Genomic DNA, 20,750 nt, shown 5'->3' on the forward strand with positions numbered 1-20,750 from the left:
ATAAATTTCTAAATGGAATATAAAGAAAATAAAGAGGAACGAGGGTTTGAATTCTAAACGTCTGGTTTGAATTCTAAACATCTTTTATATTAAAAGGTGTCAATCATTGGACTAAAATAAGAAATTAGATGCAAAGTATCATAAATTCATAAGAAGGAATGGATTGTACTCTTTGACTTAAGAGCAACGAATACTTAATTAGCTGACATTTCAGCATACACATGCAAGAAAGTTAGGTCCATGTTTTGCATCGGAAGGGAACATTTAATAGCCACCAGTGATTATTATAGATCAGCATCAAATGAAAATGGACCATTTACCTATATAGCTTGGGCTACGGGATCTTTAAAAAACAAAAGGAGGAAATTCGCATGGGCTAGCCAATTAGACTTGTTCGAGGCACCTACCAAATCAAACGGTCCATACCCATGAAATGAAACAACCTGAAGCATATTGTGAAAGTTATTACTTTCACCGTAAAGGTGTAAAGGTACGAGAGGTTGTTGGTTTTTATTTTTTTCTGAGGTAGAAATTTTACTATAACTTAATTTAAGTGTATGTATATGTTTATTAAGAAAAATGTGTATATATGTGAAGCTTCTTTATAGAGTTTTGAACTTCAACTTTTGTTCTCTACTTACAAGAATTTTGTACTTACAGATTGTGAGTTAATGGTACATAGTGGTAGAGGTGGATGATTTTAATCTACGTGCTTAATAACATAATTAAGATTGTTTGAGATATCTTAATTAAATTATCATTATTCAGCATTACAATAACGCAGCCACTTGCATCCTCTTTACAAGTCTTATAGTGTTCCGTTGCGATAATTAATTCTATTAAAAAATCAATTAAAAAAACCTTTCTGGTTGCCAAATTTTGAAGAAAAGAGATAGAACTTGTTTTTTGACGAACTAGTTAGGTCAGGAAAAACAAAGAAAAAGTATAGTGCAATTTTTGTACTTTGTATAGTAGTACTTAAAAAAAAAAAGTCAAAAACATTATATAAACATAATCCTACCTTATTCAATATCTTCTGAGTTGAATTAAAGAATTTCACAAAAAGTAGCCACTAGATTTCTAAAGTGGGTGACAATTATTAGTGGAAAATTTGAGAAATTCAGAAGTGGTCTTAGGAAGTAAATTAAAATCTTTTCTTGCTAGCGAAGAAAAAAACAAAGGGAAAATGAAAGTGTAGATTAATTACCTCCTTCCTTCTTGGTTAGGCCGATTGATGATGTAGTAGTAGCTTTCAAAGCAATTGATGAGACAAGGCCAACTAATAACAAGACTTCTATCTTGTTGGTTTATTAAATTTAAAACTCAATAGTCAATACCGGTGGATCATGGATGTGCTAACTTTCCTTAAAGTAGGGAGGTCTATTGTGGGGTCAAGGTCATGGATCGAAAACGCGTGAGATACTTTCTTTCATATTTTATGGGTTCTATATACTTGTGAGATCTATGTATTATGATATTTTATAAATTAATTTTTCCATGAATTGCTACGCATTATGTTAGCAAACTCTACGAGAGATAATTAAATCTCTAACTTGCTCAAGATATCTACGGATTAGGAACAAAGTAAGAAGGTTGGGGTAAAAACTTATATACAATTCCTTAATCATGTTTAAGGATCTAATATATAGCACATAAATAATTGTATCTAAATTTTACCTTGAGTAGTGTAAACTTGAAAGGGTAACTCTTTTCCTTTTAACATTTTATTTTTATATTCACCTGCTTAAACATAGAAATTAGTCAAGTTGGGTACCTTTTAGCATGGTGGAATTGTGAGTAATTCAACTCACCAAGTTTGCTTTGACCATGATTTACTCCCAGAAATGCTTAGAACATAGGAATTTTAAAAGCCCGTGTGTTCTTTCAAGTTTCATCGTGTGGTATGGATTGGATCAGAAGTTACCATTCAAATAAGCTCCTAAAATCTCTCATAGTATTACTGGTCAAAGTGAGTCACTAGGAAAGGACTCTGGGCCTTGGCAATAGCTAAATCAAAAAGCTACAAGAATGTCATTGTTCCCGTTGAATCAGTAAGAGCATTCGCATTTGGTATTGCAAATGCTATATGTAAGAGAACTTTAGCATTAATGCACCAAACAAGCCCAATATCAGGACATGCAAACACCAACTATTGCAAAAAAATTTCAAGTGCAATTCTACTTTTAGAATTGCACTGTATCACTATTTCAAGCAACTGTTTGGTAGCCCATTTCAAGCAACTTTTTGAGCATTTTAAACACACTTACATACATTTCTATATACTTTTTCATCCACACGTATATTAAAAATATCCTAACAATATTATTCAAACAATACTACCAAATACCCCTTATTCACTTTATCAATTCCTCTCTCTCTTACCAGGTTTTGGATTTTTGTTTTTATTTGAGTTTTATGATATATTATTTTACTGTGTAGAAATACTATTTTAATGTGTTATATTATAAAATAAAAGTTATGATATTTAAAGTATTGTAAAATAATATCGTATAATTGATAAAATAATTTTTTAAAATGGTAAAATAATATGAGATAGAATTTTGAGATATGAATGCTGAAGTGATGGTTTCATTTCAAGGTAGGATTTAAGTCGTTGTATCTAGAAGCTACTGAATCATGTGATTGATGTAAGTACGATTTTGACATAGACTCAGAGTATGCTTCAAGGTTGGCTGCAAACGACTTCGGGGACCATTTTCTTTGGCATGTATAGTAGAAAAGTCCTTTATGCATAAATTAAAAAATAAAAATAGATTACAGTTGAAAATTTGAAATGACCAAAAAAATTTTGAATTCGTAGGAATGAATTGAAAATAAGTTAAAGTTAGATGGTGTAGTTTATAATTTAATTTAAATTATTTTTCTTGGTACTTTGTTCCGATCTTAGTTCTTTTTATGCAAAAATTGAACACACAAAAGACTAACATTCATTTACAAAATTATAAAATACAAATCCATAATTGCATGTTTGGAAGGAATTAATCTACTGACTTGGAATAATTACCTTATAATACACATAGAGAATTTACATTGGATTGACTAAAATTATAGCCAAATTCAACCTAAAACCTACTTTATTTATTTTAGAATTTACCCATTTTCACATGGGTTTTCATCAAACTTTTCCTTTTTTTTTTTTTTTTTCTTCAATCTTTAATTAATATATTTTTAATTTTTTTCTTTATTATTTCCCCTCTACTTCTACTCTTGCTTCTCACTTTGCTTCACTAACAACACAAACCCAAAGCCATCACTCTTGCAATGCAAGTCCTAAACTTTAAAGCCACAATTGTCACCCATGACCACCCAACCCAAAGACACGAATCCTCTCTCTTAGTAACCATACACCTGCTCATGATTAAATTCTTGACACAAATCCAAATCAAGCCTACATATTAAATCCCACATGCTCATGCTCATGACTCCATGGTCTATAGATGATCTAAATAGAAAAAAAAAGTGAATAGAGAGAAAGCATGAAAATGGGATGAGCTTATAGTTATGGCATGATGGAGAGAGCTTTTGTTGAGAGAAAAAGAGAGACACTGAGTAGTAGAGAGAGAGAGACAGAACTCAGTTTGCTAAGCTACAGTGCTAGTCAGATTTGGCTATGCACTGGAGCTAGCAATTATATATGTTGGCTCTTTTTTGAGTTGTACTGTCAAATTTTAGTTGGACTAATCGGTTGGGTTGTCGATTGCTAATGCTTTAAGCATTAGCATTAACCGTGCAAGACATTTTTTTTGTTAACCAAATTGAATAGAATTATAACGAAGAATCAGGCAAAAAATGTCCCACATCACATCAGACATGTACTATGTTTTAATCCAATGTATAAGAACATGAAGAGTTTGATGTATAATGTATAGTGTATTCAAAAAGTGAATAAGTGAAATATAACAAATGGTTTTTTATTTAAAATTTGGTTAAAACTTATAAAGCCGAATTTAAATTTAATGTTATTTCAGGGACCACGCTACTTACTGCTCAGGGTTTGGCCATAAAAATAGACAGAAAATGTGTAAGAATTTTGTTGGATTTAGATGCCATGCAATTAATTGCATGGTGCAAATTACCATAATGTTGTGAGATGTAAAAATTTGAAAAAGTAAAAAATGTATAAAAAAGAGAAAATTTTAAGGTTATTTTTTTTTTTCTAATCCAATGATTGAGATTAATAGTGAAATTTTATCACACATTCATTATTGCTATTTCACCGTACCACAATCCCATTTTGTTTTTTAGTATTTTACTCTTTATATGACAAATATATGCCTTGTGGGGGGTTTTTTCTCCGCATACTCGGCTCATTGTTCTCTTTGAGGAGCCAAGCCCGCAAGGATTTGTCCTCGTCCCCAAGTGTGGTCTTTGGGATTTTCACCTCTTTGAGGCTTGACACCCTTAATCCCACATTAGTTAGAGAAGCGCCTTACGCATGCCTTATAAGCTCTTGGAGCAAGGCATGGTATACCACTACTCTGCACATGCCTTACTTGGTAATAGCAAGTTCAATATAACTTTCTTTAAGGATGTTCAGCTCATTTTTCCAGCAAAATGTTCATCTTCTCATTTTATTTTTTGTTGGGCTTTTCGCCATAAAACATATAGAAATTTAAATTGTTGATTTTTCCTAACAATTTAAAAGAGAAAACAAAATTTTCATATTTTTTATTTTTCAATGTTTTCAATATTGTTCTTAATTATTCAATATATTTTTCGTATTCAATTTCAAGTAAAAAAAAAAAAAAATTAAAATTTTACTTTCTAAATATAATTTTTGTTAGATTAAAAATGAATATTGTGGGATAAATGAGCCGAATAGGAGTATTGGGTCGTGGGCCATGCATGAGGATATAAGGGAGTCATGTGGGTCAATGGGTCGAGGGCAAGGACAAGTAATAACGAACAATTGGTGTCTCTTGAGGATCCAAACTTCCTTAGGAAGCATTGTGGAAGGTTAGAGCTCGGTCACTTAGAGAATACCATGCAAGAGGCAACCATACTTCTGAGGATAAGCTTCAGATAAATGAGTCCATAGTAAACTAAGCAAAATATGAGAAGAATGTTGTTACCACCACATTAAATGTACTGCACCTAACCAATTGACCTCATTTATGTGGAAATGACCCCTGAGCAAGGATATCTCAGTTTACAGCTACTCACAAAACTTCTAGGAGGTTTCTGATGAGACAAACATCCAAAAAAGTGCCTACATGATCAAAAAGTGGAAGATTGGGATTGAAAATAATAAGACTATATAAGGAAATGGCCCCCGTGAAAAATGGGGTATGGAATTTAAGAGGAAAATAAAGAAATCCTTGTACTTAGAAAAAACTTGAGTAAATATAAGAACACTTATCCTCGGACTTGACCAAGAAGTGTTATTCTCTTCAAATTGTGTTTTCTTATATTTCTAGCACGAATCCAATCTATTGTGGTCCATACTTGATTTACTGAGTCTTTTACCTGTAAAATACACTTTCTAACAAATATATTGTTTTGGGCTTGTTACACCATCAGGTATTTTCGTTGGGCTGTGGGTCTAATTCTAGTTCTTACAAATATTAAATTAATTTATGTTCTTATTTTGAAATAGGTATAGAAGAATAATTTTATGAAAAAAGTGAGTCATCATTTTTTTATAAAGAAATTTTTTTCTTTTATTATTTGAATATAAAGGGGGAGGAGGGGACCAGCCTTACTAACCATATTTAAATGTGACAACAACAATATCCTACTTTATACACATAAATAAATTAATGTGACCCAGAACACCATTAAATTGGCCAATTAATGAGAGTAGATTAAATCATAGTCTAATTCAATCACATCAAAGTATTAGTGGTTTCGAGCGATTGAAAACAACAATTCTTATTTGAACTAATATCATGTTAGGTTCAAACATAAATCTTATTCTATATCAACATTCTAACCATGAATCACAACTTTATATGATATAAATAAATTTCTTTAAAAAATCATAAGATTTTGAAATTATATAGAAGAATCTAGATGGTTTCGAAATGTAAAAACGTCCAAAATCTTCAGAATTTGATATTTTTCTCATTCACTTTAATTTGAAATAATTCAAATTTATTTTAATATTATTTTCGGGAAATTTTTTTTTTTTTTTTTAATATTTTCAGAAACAATTTAAAAATCCAATGGTTGTAGTGACTCATTATCCCTGTCTGACACACTTCACACCTTTCCCAACACAAAAGATGAATGTGGTGGATGTACTCTGTTCCATTCTTCAATTATAAAGTGAACTTTACTATCTCCAACACAACACAACACAACCCAACAGTGTCTTTATAGTTTGTACCAGACTCCATTAACAGCATCACAGCAAGAAAGAGCCAAGAAAGGAAAGTGTGAAAGAGCAGAGTGAGTTGATAAGCATTAATCCAATGGCAATGGCAATGGCAGTGTTGGCAATGCTGCTGCTGCTGATGATGACGATGATGAAGACACTTGATGCAGACAACACAAATGGGTTGTACCAGCCGTGTGGTGACACCAAGATCCAGAGATCCGATGGGTTCACATTTGGAATAGCATTCTCAACCAAGGACTCATTCTATTACAACCAGAACCTGTCTCATCAGCTCTCTCCCTGTGACCGCCGCCTCTCTCTCGCCACCCTCAACTCCCAGCTCGCTGTTTTCAGGCCCAAAGTCGATGGCATCTCCCTCCTCACCATCAACACCTCCAGCTTCTCTCCGGTAATATCCACTCATTTCATATCTTTTAGCTTTAGCTTTTCAAATCCCATATGTTATATATCATTGTCATATTCAGATATGCATCAATTTTGGTTCTTCAGCTGATGATGCCCTGATGGGTGCTACTGTTATGATAAATATGACTCTAAATAAATGGGTTATTATCACTTAACATTGTTAAGCAAATGCCAAATGTTGTTACTTGCTAGTGGTGTAGTGCTCATGTTTTTACATTCAACAATACTACACACAACAAATTTCACAACTTGTTGAGGCACTGACATCACTTTTACTGCACACCAATCACAAACTGTCATCTTAACAGTTGTGAAATCGATCGTGCATTAAACTTTTTTAATTTTTAAAATTGTATTAAAGAATGTGAATGTTTATATTAAACAATTGAAGAATGGAGTTGCCTTTTTATATTGGAAAGAAAAAAGAACAAGAATACTAGAGTTACAAACATAGTACATTGGGATCACTGCGACTTCATGAATTAACATGCATGATCTGCCTGCGGTGTGTAAGGTGGGTGGGTAAGGATTCAGTAACTTTGGATGAAATCATATGAAGTGAATTGAGGAAATTTGAAGACTTAGAGTTCAATAGGGATAAGTGACTAGTTATTTGGGTTTGATGACAGAAAAGGTGAACTAGATATAATCAGCCTTTGGAGCTAAAAGAGTAGTGTTTTTGGGTCTCCCAGTTCGTGTAAATAAGTGATTGAACAGAAATGGGAAAGTACATTTACAAGGTGTGATTTCACTCTTGAGATTATAAATTATTTGATAAATAAATGTGTTCATTTTATGGGATATCTTAAAGTATATACTGATAAAAAGACGTTCCGCACATTAGAACATTTGGATACCATTAAAGCATGAGACAGAAGAGTCAAGGCAGTAGAATCTGGATGCTTCAATTAACCCTAAGGGGTAGCACCATTGGCTGGAAGCCATTGGTTTGAATTGTGCCCCCCTCCCCCTCTCTCTCTCCTCTAGGGATATTATGTTGTGATATATATTATTCCACTTTAAATTTGTTGGCCTGTTAGGTAGGTCTCCAGTATATCCTCTCAACGTTGGTGGACTTTACACCTATATTATAATAGTAAGATTGTATAATTTAATAGCTTTTTCCATTTCTCTCCCTGGATTTTCTTCATTCCTGATTTAAAAGATACATGCTTGCTTCTTGCTGGTACATGTGAGTTTTGGCTGATGTTTTCAGAAGTTATGGCCAATTTGATCTGCTAAGACTATTTGGGGTTTAGTGTGCTTGTTGCCTATTGGTTTGGATTTTCTGTGGATTAAATCCATTTCTAAATCTCAAATAGTGTTTGGTTAACGCAAGAATAAGAAGATTAAAATTTAAACTGAAAGTTTGATAAAATCACAATCAGGCAATGATGTATTATGCAATAAATGAAAGACACTTAATAACAGGCCAAACCAAATGGCACCCAAAGCCTGTCAGATATCTTAATGGATGTGGATATCAGAAATCAGATTCTGCATGCACAATAATTGATCTAACTTCAGTTAGTCGTAAGAGTGTACATTGAAGTTGATATGATCATATTAGTGATGAGATTTGATACTTGCTTGACCCTCTGATTAAGGTGTTTATGATCAGTTGAGTTGTTGGGTAGAAAGACATCATGAAAACCACAGTTTCCGATCAATCTAATAAATTGAAAGGCCTAGTTTTAGTCAATTTCCACTTGGTGGTTCACTATATCATGTGTTAATTCATATTACTTCAGATTCACATACTTATGTCTCATGCAATTGCATGATTTTGTTCATGAATTTTTATTTTGGATGTACAGCTATCGCCATTTGGTACTTATTAGAGACTTTTGGAATAGAATTATTCTTTTCTTTGACAAACAGATTATAATTGTCAATTAGGCCATTCATAAAATAGACATAAATATTGGATTTGAGTAGTGTCCTCTCTAGGTCCTTGTCATCTTATCTCTAAGACCTTGCCCTGTTTCAAGATGCACGGATACTCCATTTTAGCTCACGTACCCGTATCCGATACGTATTGTACCGGTGTCATACCCGATACCTCTAAGATACATGGACAATCAATTTTTTTTTTTTTAGAGTGCCAATACATCTAGGATGCATCTGTGATATGACTTAGATACCATTGTAACCCAACCCCGATAGTGAGAGATAGCTCAAACTCGCAAGAATTTTTATTATATGCTTTATGTATTGGTTTTAATGTTGAATACTTATCTAATTATCTTTTATTTACTCTTTTGGATCTTGGTTTGTATTCTACACAACATTTAATGGTCATGGCTTCACTTATTATCCATTATTGTTTTTAAATTGATATATGCTTAACAATATATAAAAAAATATATTAATAAGTAAATTAATGCACGTATCCTCGACATATCATACCCTAAGTTTTTCAAGAAATGTTGTATCCCTGTACCCATGCATCTTTGCATTTCATCTTCTGTAAATTTCATGTGTTTGTCCATGTAATCTGGATCTCATCATTCTCTGCAAAATAATTCTGTTACTTAAATTCTGTGCTTCACAGGATGCTTATGGTGGGTATATGGTGGCATTTGCGGGTAGAAAGTATGCAGCAAGGTCTCTCCCTGCTTTTGTTGCAAATAGCACCTATATTGTAACCAGTTTCACTCTGGTAATAATGCAAAAGCTTGTACCTGGTTCATATTCTTTTAAATAGACGGCTCATATTCTTTATGATCTAATTAAACTAAATGGACATTGAACAAAACAGGTACTTGAGTTTCAGAAGGGTAGGCTGCAGAATTTGTATTGGAAGAGAGATGGATGTGCTTCATGCTCAGGTAAATCTAATTTTGTTTGCCTCAACAAACAAGATTGTGCCATTAGAACATCCAGCTGTAAAAACCGAGGGGGTTCAGTAGATTGCAGTCTTGGGATACAGCTAGCTTTTTCTGGCACAGATAAGCATCTGATGGCTCTCAATTCATGGTATGAAGTTGAAAACCTTCGGCAGTATTCCCTCTATGGCTTGTATTCAAACCTCAAAAATTCTCTCACTAACCAGTACAATGACTTCTTTTAGCAATGGGGAAAAAAGCCTCTTTCAGTTCGTGTCAAACATTCCACCAATTGTCTTCATTTGTGATATTATGTTGTAATCTTGTGACTGTTCATCTTCACTTGCCCCTCTTATGCCTTCTTATTCTAAGAAAGCATATTTCCTCCTATCTCGATTTTGATTATCTGAGATCTTTATAGCTTGCTAGATTTTCAAACCTCTGTTTTCTTCTTGGTGAAGTATTTGATAGTTCTATTGTTTGATTAATTGGATTATATAATGAAAGGAAATAGTTGACTTCTGTCCTGCTGATCAAATTATTTATGTTAAAGCAAATGTGTGTTCTTGTTTGGTTATTGAGATTAGAAATTGGCTTTAATCATCCATTGATCATCGAACTCTTTATTTTGTGGACCAAGGTTCTCTTTTCAAGCTTCACATTATTAAATTATATACTGCAATGCTTTTATGTTTGTACTGGACTCACACTGAACATGCAAAGAATAAAATGTACAGATTAATGTATCTTAGACTACTGTTCATTTTGCAAAGCAGGCCCTGACTATGTTGCTTGAGCAACAACTGATATAATATAACTAAACATTTCATTAAATTTTGTTCTTTCCATCTTCATACATTGTATTTGAGGTTTTCCTGAGGTATGGTATGATATGGCATTTTGCAAAAGCAGTTGAGAGGAACAGTCTATCTACTAGTAAGCCAGTTGCTGATAATAAAACAGGCACAAGACTGTAACTAGTTCATACGCCTAAATCTTACTCTAACTAGTTGTACCCTTTATTCATAATGCAGAACCTTATTATATTATCAGCAGGAACGGCTAGTTATTGTCTTAAATACTTTCTTTTTAGCTTGCTAAATCAGCTGGTTTAGTCTATACTGCTGTTGTTTTCACATTGTGAACTTGACTCCCTCTGTGGCACAGCCCAATGAACTTCTTAAATGAGAAGATCCTTAAAAGGAATTTTGTTGATATAAAATTATTTTCATAGTGATAAGTGTTTGTCATGATTTTCAATTTTTCTTCTTAATGAAAAGTTATGATTGATTATCATTGATACTGAGAAACTGCTAAGATAGTAAAACTCCTGGTTGTTGATAAGGTGTATTTTGTGCTTTAAGACAGCTTCAAGAATTCTGAGTTCTCATTTGGCTTAGGTTTATCTGGTTAGGTACAAACAATCATTTAAAACCTTTCTAGATATAATTCTACTTTTGCACAGCTTATTTTTTAAAAACAAATAAAGTAATGAAAAATATGCACACTAGATTGAGACCTAGGATGGGGCATTTAGGCATGTTTTCTTCTCTGGTAGAAGTTGACTGAAAAAGATTTACAAATTAGAGTTTCTGCACTGCCCCAATCATGTAGGACTTAGGAGTAGAAGCTTGTGACTAGAATATGAAAGTAGACCATCCAATAAACTCGTATGGATGATAATCATTTCCTTGGGTTTGGCATTTCAACCATTTTTTCCTTATGACACTGTTCAAACAAATCTATAAAGATTAAGAACATAGAATTAAATCGGTTTGTTTACTATGTGATCTATATATATTAATTATGTATGAATATTATTACATTTATGTAAAAATAATAATAACTAAACATTGAATTTATAATTTCTATTTGGTTATTTATCATATAAATAAAAATTTCAAAATTTGCTTAAATCGGCTAGCTCTTAATCATTAGAGAAGATAATGATATTCTGATTTAGATTCAATCAAGATACAAATAGAACTTGGGCTGGCCTATTGACCAAATACAATAGGACTTGGGCTGCCCCAAGTATATGACCATTAACCACCTTTATATGTGCAACGTTGCAAATCCAACAAAAAGGATTAGTGCTATCTGTCTCAGAAAATAGATCATAGAATAGAATTGTTACTTTGTTCTGCATGTCTCTAGCGTACGTTTGGAATATTAATGGAAGAAATCAAAACAGCAGCAGACACAGAGAATTGCTTGCAGAAAACTCCAACTAATGGGAAAGTAGTAGTGGGTGTAGGAGGCTTATGGATTTAAAAATTAAAATTAAAATAAAAGAGAAGTATATGTAAGTCTAAGTTGGCAAGCAAAGCATAAATATTTTCCTTAGTCTACTTGCTTCTCTCATTACACATATGTCTAAGTTGGCAAGCAAGCATAAATATATGTCTTTGTTTACTTACTTTTTTTATTCCACATAAGTCTAAGTTGGCAAGAAAGCATAAATGCCTTGTCTTGCCTACTTGCTTATGGTTTTTTGGACAATGGCATGATAATCCTATATATAATAGAAGTTATAGATGAGTTCAATATGAAGTTAGCTTTAACAAAATTGAAATTGAGCTTAACTTGGAAGCTTTTCAAGATGTGTTTTGAAGCCAAAATTTGATTCTTTTTATGGTAAGTATTGATAGTTGCTTCTGTAAATTTGTTTATATGTATGTGTGTTTTTCTATTGTTATTCATAAACAATAGGTTGTTTTGCTTGCTTAAAATTCTGGTATAGATATTAAATATAGTTACATTTTATTGCACATGAATTAACACTATATTTGTATGAGATATATTACTGCTAAATGATATGGTTTATGTTACATTTAATGTAATTTTGATAAAAGATGTCACTTAGTTGCTTCAACTTATCTATTACAGATTAATTACAAACAAATTCAAAATAAAATCAGTTGATTTTTTCGGTTGAATCTATAAGATTAGTTATTTACTATATTTAAGAATACACCAAAAAAAAAAAAAAAATCCTATAAGGGCTCTTTATAGATTAGTAGATCACCTAGAATAGTAGACCACCATAAGAAAAATCAATTAGAAGAACTCCTATCTATCTCAATAATTTTAACTTTAACACTGCCTTCCATTTTTTACATTGCAAAACCCCCCAATTTTAAAAAATACTCTTATTTTTCATTCAAAATCCAACCCTTACTCTTATAAAAAAAAAAAAAAAAAATCCAACCCTTACACTTACTAGACCCAAAATCAAACACCTAATGTCGTCACACCCACCAAACACCAACTATGCCCAAATTTCTTGCATAGTGTATACTCCTCCGTAACCTTATGAAACTAAAAGCCTCCAATTTTTGTTAAAATCTCATAGTCACCAACACTTCAACTCAATCTTGTAAGCAAAATCAAACATCAAAATCAGTCTTTCACATTGAAATTAAGCAATAAAAAATGCTACCATACTTAAAAGTATTTATAGCCTCCTTCTTTGTTTCTTTTCCTCTATGCTATTAAGTCTTTTTTTCTTCTTTTTAAACAAATTGGATGTAGGTGTGACTGTGCATGCAATAGAAGATGGAGCTTCAACATTTTTACTATCCAAAGCATCGTTGATCTTTAGTGAAGAGAGAATTTATGGCAAAAAATGTTATAGGTGCCAGGAACCAATATTGGATCCTACCTATGGTTGTATAAAATGCAAAGAGTATAAATTCTACCATCATAAATCATGTGCGAAACTACGCCTTGGGTTTCACCATCCCTTTCACCCAATGCATCCTTTTATTCTCTTTGACAAATCAATGGGTTATCGTGAGAAAGAAAATAGCAAATGCGAACTCTGCAAAGAATATCACTGTGAGAACTCAACCATTTCTAGTGGAAATCTTGTTGGATCTGGCTGAGTTTGCATTTGCTGTTTTCTTTCTCACAACAACCCATTGATTCATCAAAGAAAATAAGAGGATGTATTGGGTGCAAGGGATGGTGAAACCCAATGGGTAATTCCGCACATGATTTATGATGGTAGAACTTATACCCTTTGCATTTTACACAACTGTAGCTAGGATCTAATATTGGTTCCTGGCACCTATAACATTTTTGGTCATAAATTCTCTCTTTATTGAAGATCAACGATACTTTATTGGTTAATGGCACAAATAAATTTTTTCGCCGGTTTCTGTTGATATTTCACTAGATTTCAGAAGATTTCTGCCTCTATGATGCCAACCAAATTAATAGGCACCCGTTAAAGGCCCGATCTAATTAATCTCTTCAATTGGCAATGGGTTGAGGTATCTTCCACCCGATCAGGTCGATAGGAGCAGGTTGCGCCCAAACCCAATCCAATCTGATTTGTAGACAACCCAACTTTTGTACAACTTGAAGCTGAATCCCAAGCCCTCCCATTGGCAAGTCAATCATGTTTACTTGCGACATTTGTGGTAAAGAAGGCAAGGGTGTGCCCAATTTATGTGTTTCATGTAGTTTCAGCTTCATAGAAGTTATGGCTCTTTCCAACGTAGAGTGAAAGTTGTACATCACAAGCACCTTCTCCACCTTACCCATTTTTCTCTTAAACTCCTTTAATTTGATTCTCGATTTTGTCAACTTTGTGTTCGAAATGTGAACACTAACTATTACTATTGCTCTAGATGCTATTTGTTGCCCACCTCAATTGTGCTATGACCATGGAAAAAAGGGAGGACATAAATTTGTTAGAACTTAAAGATGAAAATAATCCAAAGTTCAATGAATTCATTGACTCAGCAACTTACAACAACAACCAAAAAAAAAAAAAATCAATATGGGGGAGGATGGAAATAAAATAGCCACAAAAAACACCTCAGTCATGAACATGACTTAAGTTTTTTTTTTTTTTTTAATCTTTTGAGAATACTAGACTTAAAGTTTACTAATGAGGTTTTGGATGAGAAAAATTGCAATGGGTCTACATTGGGCTGTACCATGCCTTGCCCTCGTATGTTAGAAACAAGATGCTGGTAGATAATAGGATATTTCAGTTTTTAATGTTTTATGATACATTGTTTCGCAATAAAAGTTGACACTCATTTGGAACATTGAGTTAAGTAATGATTGACCAAATATTGAAACTAAAAGGTAAATTGTAGATATTTCTTATCAGTTCGTGTATGACAACTTTTTCGCTCTTTGTTATGTTTCTATGCAATTTCGATTGCATCCTGTTAAGGAATTTATGCCCCGGTTGTGTCAAAATCTCAATTTTGAGGCCAAGTTTATTAATTAGTAAAACTAGTCGCCAACCCGTGCTATGCACGGGAACCTACCTATTTATGTGGTAAACTAAATTGATTTTATAAAATTTTAAATTGATTAAGAAACTACATTATTGCATTAATTGCTCTTGTATAACTTCAATTTGTGTTACAATTTGATAAAGAAGTCATTGTTTGAACGTGCAATGACTTACGAAAAATATTAAAGAATAGTTCATGACTATAAACTTATAACTATTGAAAAGAATCAAAAGATTAAGAGCTTAAAAATTATAAAAATATATATGTGTGTGTGACTACACAACAGAGAAATATAAAAGAAAAATTTGTTACACTCAAAATAATAATTCATGGTTATAATTATTGAAATTTTCCAGATAGTTTTGGATATTACAAAAATATAACTCAAAAAGTTAGATGTTAAAACTTCCAAAAGGCCAAAAAATATTAAGGAATCATAAGATTTACATCCTATAAATTATTGAAACAAAACTATATATATATATATATATATGATTTTATAATAGAGAAATATAAAAGAAAAATTGATTACCTTCAAAAGAATAATACATGGTATAGTTGTTGAAATCTGCTAAACATGTTCAAATATTGCAAAAACTAACACAAAATATAACTATTCAAAAGAGAAAAATAAGAAGAAGAAAAAAGTACATGAACCTATAAAGTAATAAGTTTTAAATTTTAATGGGTCTAAACTTTAAACAATGAAAAAAAATCACATGTTAGATTGTGTTCCTAGCAACCTTGAAAGTAAAAGTAAAGGGAAAAAAAAAACCATGAAATACCATCAGCCAATAAGTTTTAATGGGTTTAAACTACAAACAATGAACAAAAATAATCATAAACAATCATAGGTGCAGGGTTTGGTTACCAAGATCAGATGGTTGTAAAACACAACATTTCAACATTGATTTAGGGTTATGCAGAAGGCAACATAAATGACAGGAAATTGTTTTTATGTTGTCTGCTATGCCAACCATCTAAATATATTAATTCCAAAAAAAATTAAATAAAATAATTCCTAGAATTATATGAGATAATTAAGAAGAACATCAAGCCCTTGCGTGGATGTTATTTGTGGACGGCTTTCCATCACTGCAATTCATAGACTTTGTTGTTAATAAGACAATCGAGTTCAAAACTAAAAGCAATTAGGTGGCCTTTGTACTACAGGATTTGTTCTCGTTGAAGAATCAACTTGCTTCCTACTATGGCTTCAATTTGATATGTGTGTTTTCTTTGTGAAAATTTGAGTGAGTATGAAGGGTTTCGACCTTGGCAGAAGTTTATATTTGTGAAAATTTTTGTTATAGAATTTTAGTTGAAATAGAATTTTCAAGCTTTTGAAACATATATCTAATAGAATTTTATTTAAATTAAACTATTGTAATACTTGATAAGATATAAAACCAAAAATAAAAAGAATCTAAAAGAAAAAGAAAATAGTGATGACGTGGAAAATTGTGGGAGCTTCAAAGGCTATTTTCAAGCTTTTGAAACATATATCTAATAGAATTTTATTTAAACTAAACTATTGTAATACTTGATAAGATATAAAACCAAAAATAAAAAGAATCTAAAAGAAAAAGAAAATAGTGATGACGTGGAAAATTGAACCAAAAATAAAAAGAATCTAAAATAAAAAGAAAAAGAAAATAGTGATGACGTGGAAAATTACGGGAGCTCCAAAGGTTTCGGTTTTATATATATATATATATATATATATAGGTTAGCCACAAACCTGCGTGTTGCGCATGATAATTATTTTTATGATAGTTTTATTAAATTTTTTTTATACAATTTAAACTAATTTAATAAAGAGTAATGTATTTGTAATTATATTTTTATTCATTATAAGAATAATCATAAATGTAATATAGAAACAATCATAAATCATAAATTTAATAATTTTTGTCGTACTAAAATGAAAAAAAATACAATTTTTCTCAAAAATTCAAAAGGCAATTTAACGAAAATATTTATTTTTTAATAAAATTTATTTATAACATTTTGTGAATCATTAAAAAGAAAATAAAATTTAGAAATTATTCTTTTAGTTTTAAACAAACTTTCTCAAACTTATTTTTTTTGCCTACAATCCAAAACACTGAAAAAAGTAACTAAAAAAATTAATAAAACTTAACTATGATTAATTGGACCAATTAGGAAAAAAAATTGTTATTTATAATCTACTAAGGTTATTTTCTTTGCGGAAATTGTAATTTCGTCCACCAAAAACATATTATCAAATAATCAATTATTAGCAAAATCTAAGAAATAAATTTCTATATATGCATTGTTATAAAATAATAATAATAATAATTAAAGTAAAATTGCAAAAGATAAAATTTGTCTCTCATCCAATAACTTTTGTTTAGCCAACCTTTGCTTTTCTCTAAATAAATTGCATTATAGAGTACTTCGTCTACCACAAAGGATTAAAAAATAAACAAAAATGATTAAAGTCTCATAGTTTAACATCTAAATTGAGCACTATAAAAATCATGCTATCAAATTACAGTAGCTACCAAATTAAATTATCCAAATCATGCTTTGTATTAGAATAATATTATATTTTTATATTTAATCCTTTATAATGTAATAGGATAACATTTAACAATCAAAGAGAGAGAGAGAGAGAGAACTGAATCGCATTAACCTAAAGTAGATTAAAGAATATAAAAAATTATCAACCTAAAGCGAAGATGCAAGAAAAATAAAAAATAAAAATCCACTCAAAAATTATGTGTGTGTGTGTGTGTGTGTGAGAGAGAGAGAGAGAGCCTTTTTTTTGTAAGGGAAAACTATGCATGGAATGAATGAGATAGTGACAAATTTATAGTAAGAAAGTGTGAATAAGAAGAGACAAAAATAGAGGAAGATGAAGGGAAAGATGAAGAATGATATTAATGTAGAGAGTAGTGGAGAGATGAGAAGGTGAGAGAATGAGAGAAGGAGAAAGGTTAAAGAAGTAGTGGGGAGATAAAAAGGTAAGGGAGGAAGAAAGGTTGGAGAAGTGTAAATATGAAATAAAAAAAATTATAAATAATTATAAGAAAATGGAAAAAAAAAGAAAAAAAAAGATGATGACGTGGATGTTGACGTGGCTTAACGTGAGCGCAGCAACATTAAATATATTGAATATATTGATTGATTGATTATGCTCAAGTCTTAATTGGTTAATCACATAGCATGACACAAAATAAAGAGCACATAGACAACCTATATGGTGACCAAAGGAAAACCAATCATTAAATTTTGTTCTTTCCGTCTTCATGACATTGTATTCGAGGTTTTCCTGAGGTAAGGTGTGATCTGGCATTCTGCAAAAGCAGTTGAGAGGACCAGTCTATCTACTAGTTAGCCAGTTGCTGATAATAAAACAGGCACAACACTGTAACTAGTCCATATGCCTAAATCTTACTCTTAAACTGGCTGTACCCTTTGTTCATAATGCGGAACTTTATCATATTATCCGCAGGAACGGCTAGTTTATTGTGTTGAATACTTTATTTTTTGCTTGCTAGTCTATACTGCTGTTGTTTTCAGTTTTCACATTGTGAACTTGACTCCCCTTGTGGCATAGCCCAATCCAGTGTCTGCTGAACTTCTTAATTAAATTAGAAGATCCTTAAAAAAGGAATTTTGTTGATATAAAATTATTTTCATGGTGATAACTGATAAGCGTTTGTCATGATTTTCAATTTTTCATTTTAAATGAGAAGTTATGATTATCATTTGATATTGAGAAATTGCTAAGATAGTAGAACACTAAAACTCATGGTTGTTGATAAGGTGTATTTTGTGCTTACTACAGCTTCAAGAATTCTGAGTTCTCATTTGGTTAGTTACAAACAATGTTTTAAATACTTTCTGGATATAATTCTACTTTTACACAGCTTATTAAAAAATAAAAAAATAAAAAATAAACCAATAAAAAATAAGCTATACCAGCTGTTAGAGTGAAAACTCACAGTTAGCTTTATTCGTCTAGCCAGGATTGTGATGGACAAATCTTGCAATAACAAGAAAATAAGAGGTTATGGCTTGAACACTGGTGGGGTGTTAGCTAAGGACCTTACAATGGTTTTGTCAATGTTTGTGAGATTAAGGGTTTGTTTGGTTGAAGGGGTGGAAAAGTGGAAGGATAAAAAAGTGGGAGGATAAAAAAGTGGGAGGATAGAAAAGATTTTAATTTTCCTCATTTTTGCTTGGTTGGGAGTGAAAAAATGAAGAGATGGAAAAAATGAGTTTGTATAAATTTACTCATATATCCTTTTTAAAAAATGATGCACAATTAAAATAAAAAAATGACAAGCAATTAAAAAAAAATCATCCAAATTTATTAAACAATAAAAATTATGTCCAGGAAAAAAAATCATGTCTAATTAAAAAAAAAAAAAACTACGTACAGCCCAGAAAATCAAAAGAAAAAAGGATTAGAAAAAAAGAAGAAGAAGTAGGCATTGTTCTCAGAAAGTGAAAATAATAATAATAATAAAATAATGCCTAAAGGATTTAGTGCAGTGGGACGAAATTAGTCACAAGAAAAAAAAAATTTTGGATGAAAGCAGGCAGAAGAAAAGCAGTGGGCAATTTTGTCATTTACACATAAAACTCCTTCCACACTATTTTCTCTCCATTTTGGAGAGACAAGATTTAGGTGAGCCCCGGTGGAAAATGCCTGGGCCCCACCAAAAATTTTCCACTCCCTCCCTCCTTACCAAACAACATCCTTTCTCATTTTCTCTCATATTTTCTCTTCAAATTTTCCCATCCTCCCTAAAATCCACCCATCCAAACATAGTGTAAAGTAAATGGTAAATTGTGTAAAGCGTACCTATCAATTTAAATTGGGTCCAATGTTTTATATACTAGAACTAGAAGTACGTTTGGTACATTGAATGTGGATTACAACAGAAATGGTAATTTTTATTACTAGGAATAAAATGTGTTGTAATGGAATAACTAAATCTATTCATTAGTTTGGTTGTGAGTTGTAACATTAGAATAAAACTTATGATCTATTTTAGGAAATATCTCATTCATACAAATATGTTTCCTAGAAAATAATATATTTTAAATTTTAGAGAGATGAGTTATTTTTTGATGATTTTTTATTTCCATAATTGTTAGGTGGATATGGAAAGTTTATTTATTTGGAAATATATTAATGTTAGAAATTATTACATATAATAGTCGCTAACCCGTGCGATGCATGAGAAAACTATTAGAAAATAATAAAGTATGCATATATTAAAAGACAATTTAAGTTCATGTGTACTTGCAAGGGATACATACCTAAATAGTTCTTGCGGTAGAAATAAAAGTCTTATCTTTGAGATAAAGAACTGATGTAAACAAACTAACCTTACATAAAACAAATTAAAAAAAAAAAAAAACATAAAACTGATGTCACGGGAAATTCAGCTACATAGTAGTAATATATAAATCTCTTAAAACCTAACCCTAAACGTAAGGACTAAATATATAAACAAACAAACCTTACAAAAGCTGAACTTTATAAGCTAAAATCTATACCATGAGTTGTAGATCTTGAATGCTATACCGTGCGTTTAGGGCTTCCTACATCTGGAGAGAGAGAGAGTTTGCAGAAACCAAAGAAAATCTCTCTATAGCTTAAGAAACACAATATAATAAAATCAAAGAGATAAAATTTTCAGAGGACAAAATATTATAGATAATTTAAAAGAATTTTGGTTTAATTCTTGAACACCGCAACTCCATAAAATTCATATTAATAATAATATTTTATGATAGCGCAGTTAGAATTTTGGTTTAATTCTTGAACACTGAATTGGAAATTGATTATATGAGTATTCAATGGTGAACAAAGTACTATGTATTAATTAATATATAAACAAAACTAACCTT

General features: G+C 31.3%; 1 protein-coding gene and 1 long non-coding RNA gene across 2 annotated transcripts; both read left to right on the forward strand.

Moving 5' to 3' along the window:
• Positions 1–6,193: 6,193 nt before the first annotated feature.
• On the forward strand, positions 6,194–10,197 carry LOC115982366. Its single transcript, XM_031104945.1, has 3 exons — positions 6,194–6,749; positions 9,321–9,428; positions 9,528–10,197. The coding sequence occupies exons 1-3, from the start codon at positions 6,435–6,437 to the stop codon at positions 9,837–9,839; spliced, it is 735 nt and encodes a 244-aa protein (XP_030960805.1). The 5' UTR covers positions 6,194–6,434; the 3' UTR covers positions 9,840–10,197.
• Positions 10,198–11,548: 1,351 nt separating this feature from the next.
• Positions 11,549–14,378, forward strand: LOC115982375. Its single transcript, XR_004089606.1, has 2 exons — positions 11,549–12,231; positions 13,129–14,378. It is a non-coding gene; the product is annotated as an uncharacterized LOC115982375 (long non-coding RNA).
• Positions 14,379–20,750: the final 6,372 nt, after the last annotated feature.

Source organism: Quercus lobata, chromosome 1 (genome assembly GCF_001633185.2).
Source record: "Quercus lobata isolate SW786 chromosome 1, ValleyOak3.0 Primary Assembly, whole genome shotgun sequence".
Taxonomy (NCBI): domain Eukaryota; kingdom Viridiplantae; phylum Streptophyta; class Magnoliopsida; order Fagales; family Fagaceae; genus Quercus; species Quercus lobata.

Bases quoted from the DNA above. Each gene is read 5' to 3' on its own strand.
- LOC115982366 (XM_031104945.1), top strand. From the start codon at position 6,435: ATGGCAATGGCAATGGCAGTGTTGGCAATGCTGCTGCTGCTGATGATG. The intron at 6,750-9,320 runs GTAATATCCACT...TGTGCTTCACAG, and splicing joins ACACCTCCAGCTTCTCTCCG to GATGCTTATGGTGGGTATAT. The intron at 9,429-9,527 runs GTAATAATGCAA...TGAACAAAACAG, and splicing joins TTGTAACCAGTTTCACTCTG to GTACTTGAGTTTCAGAAGGG.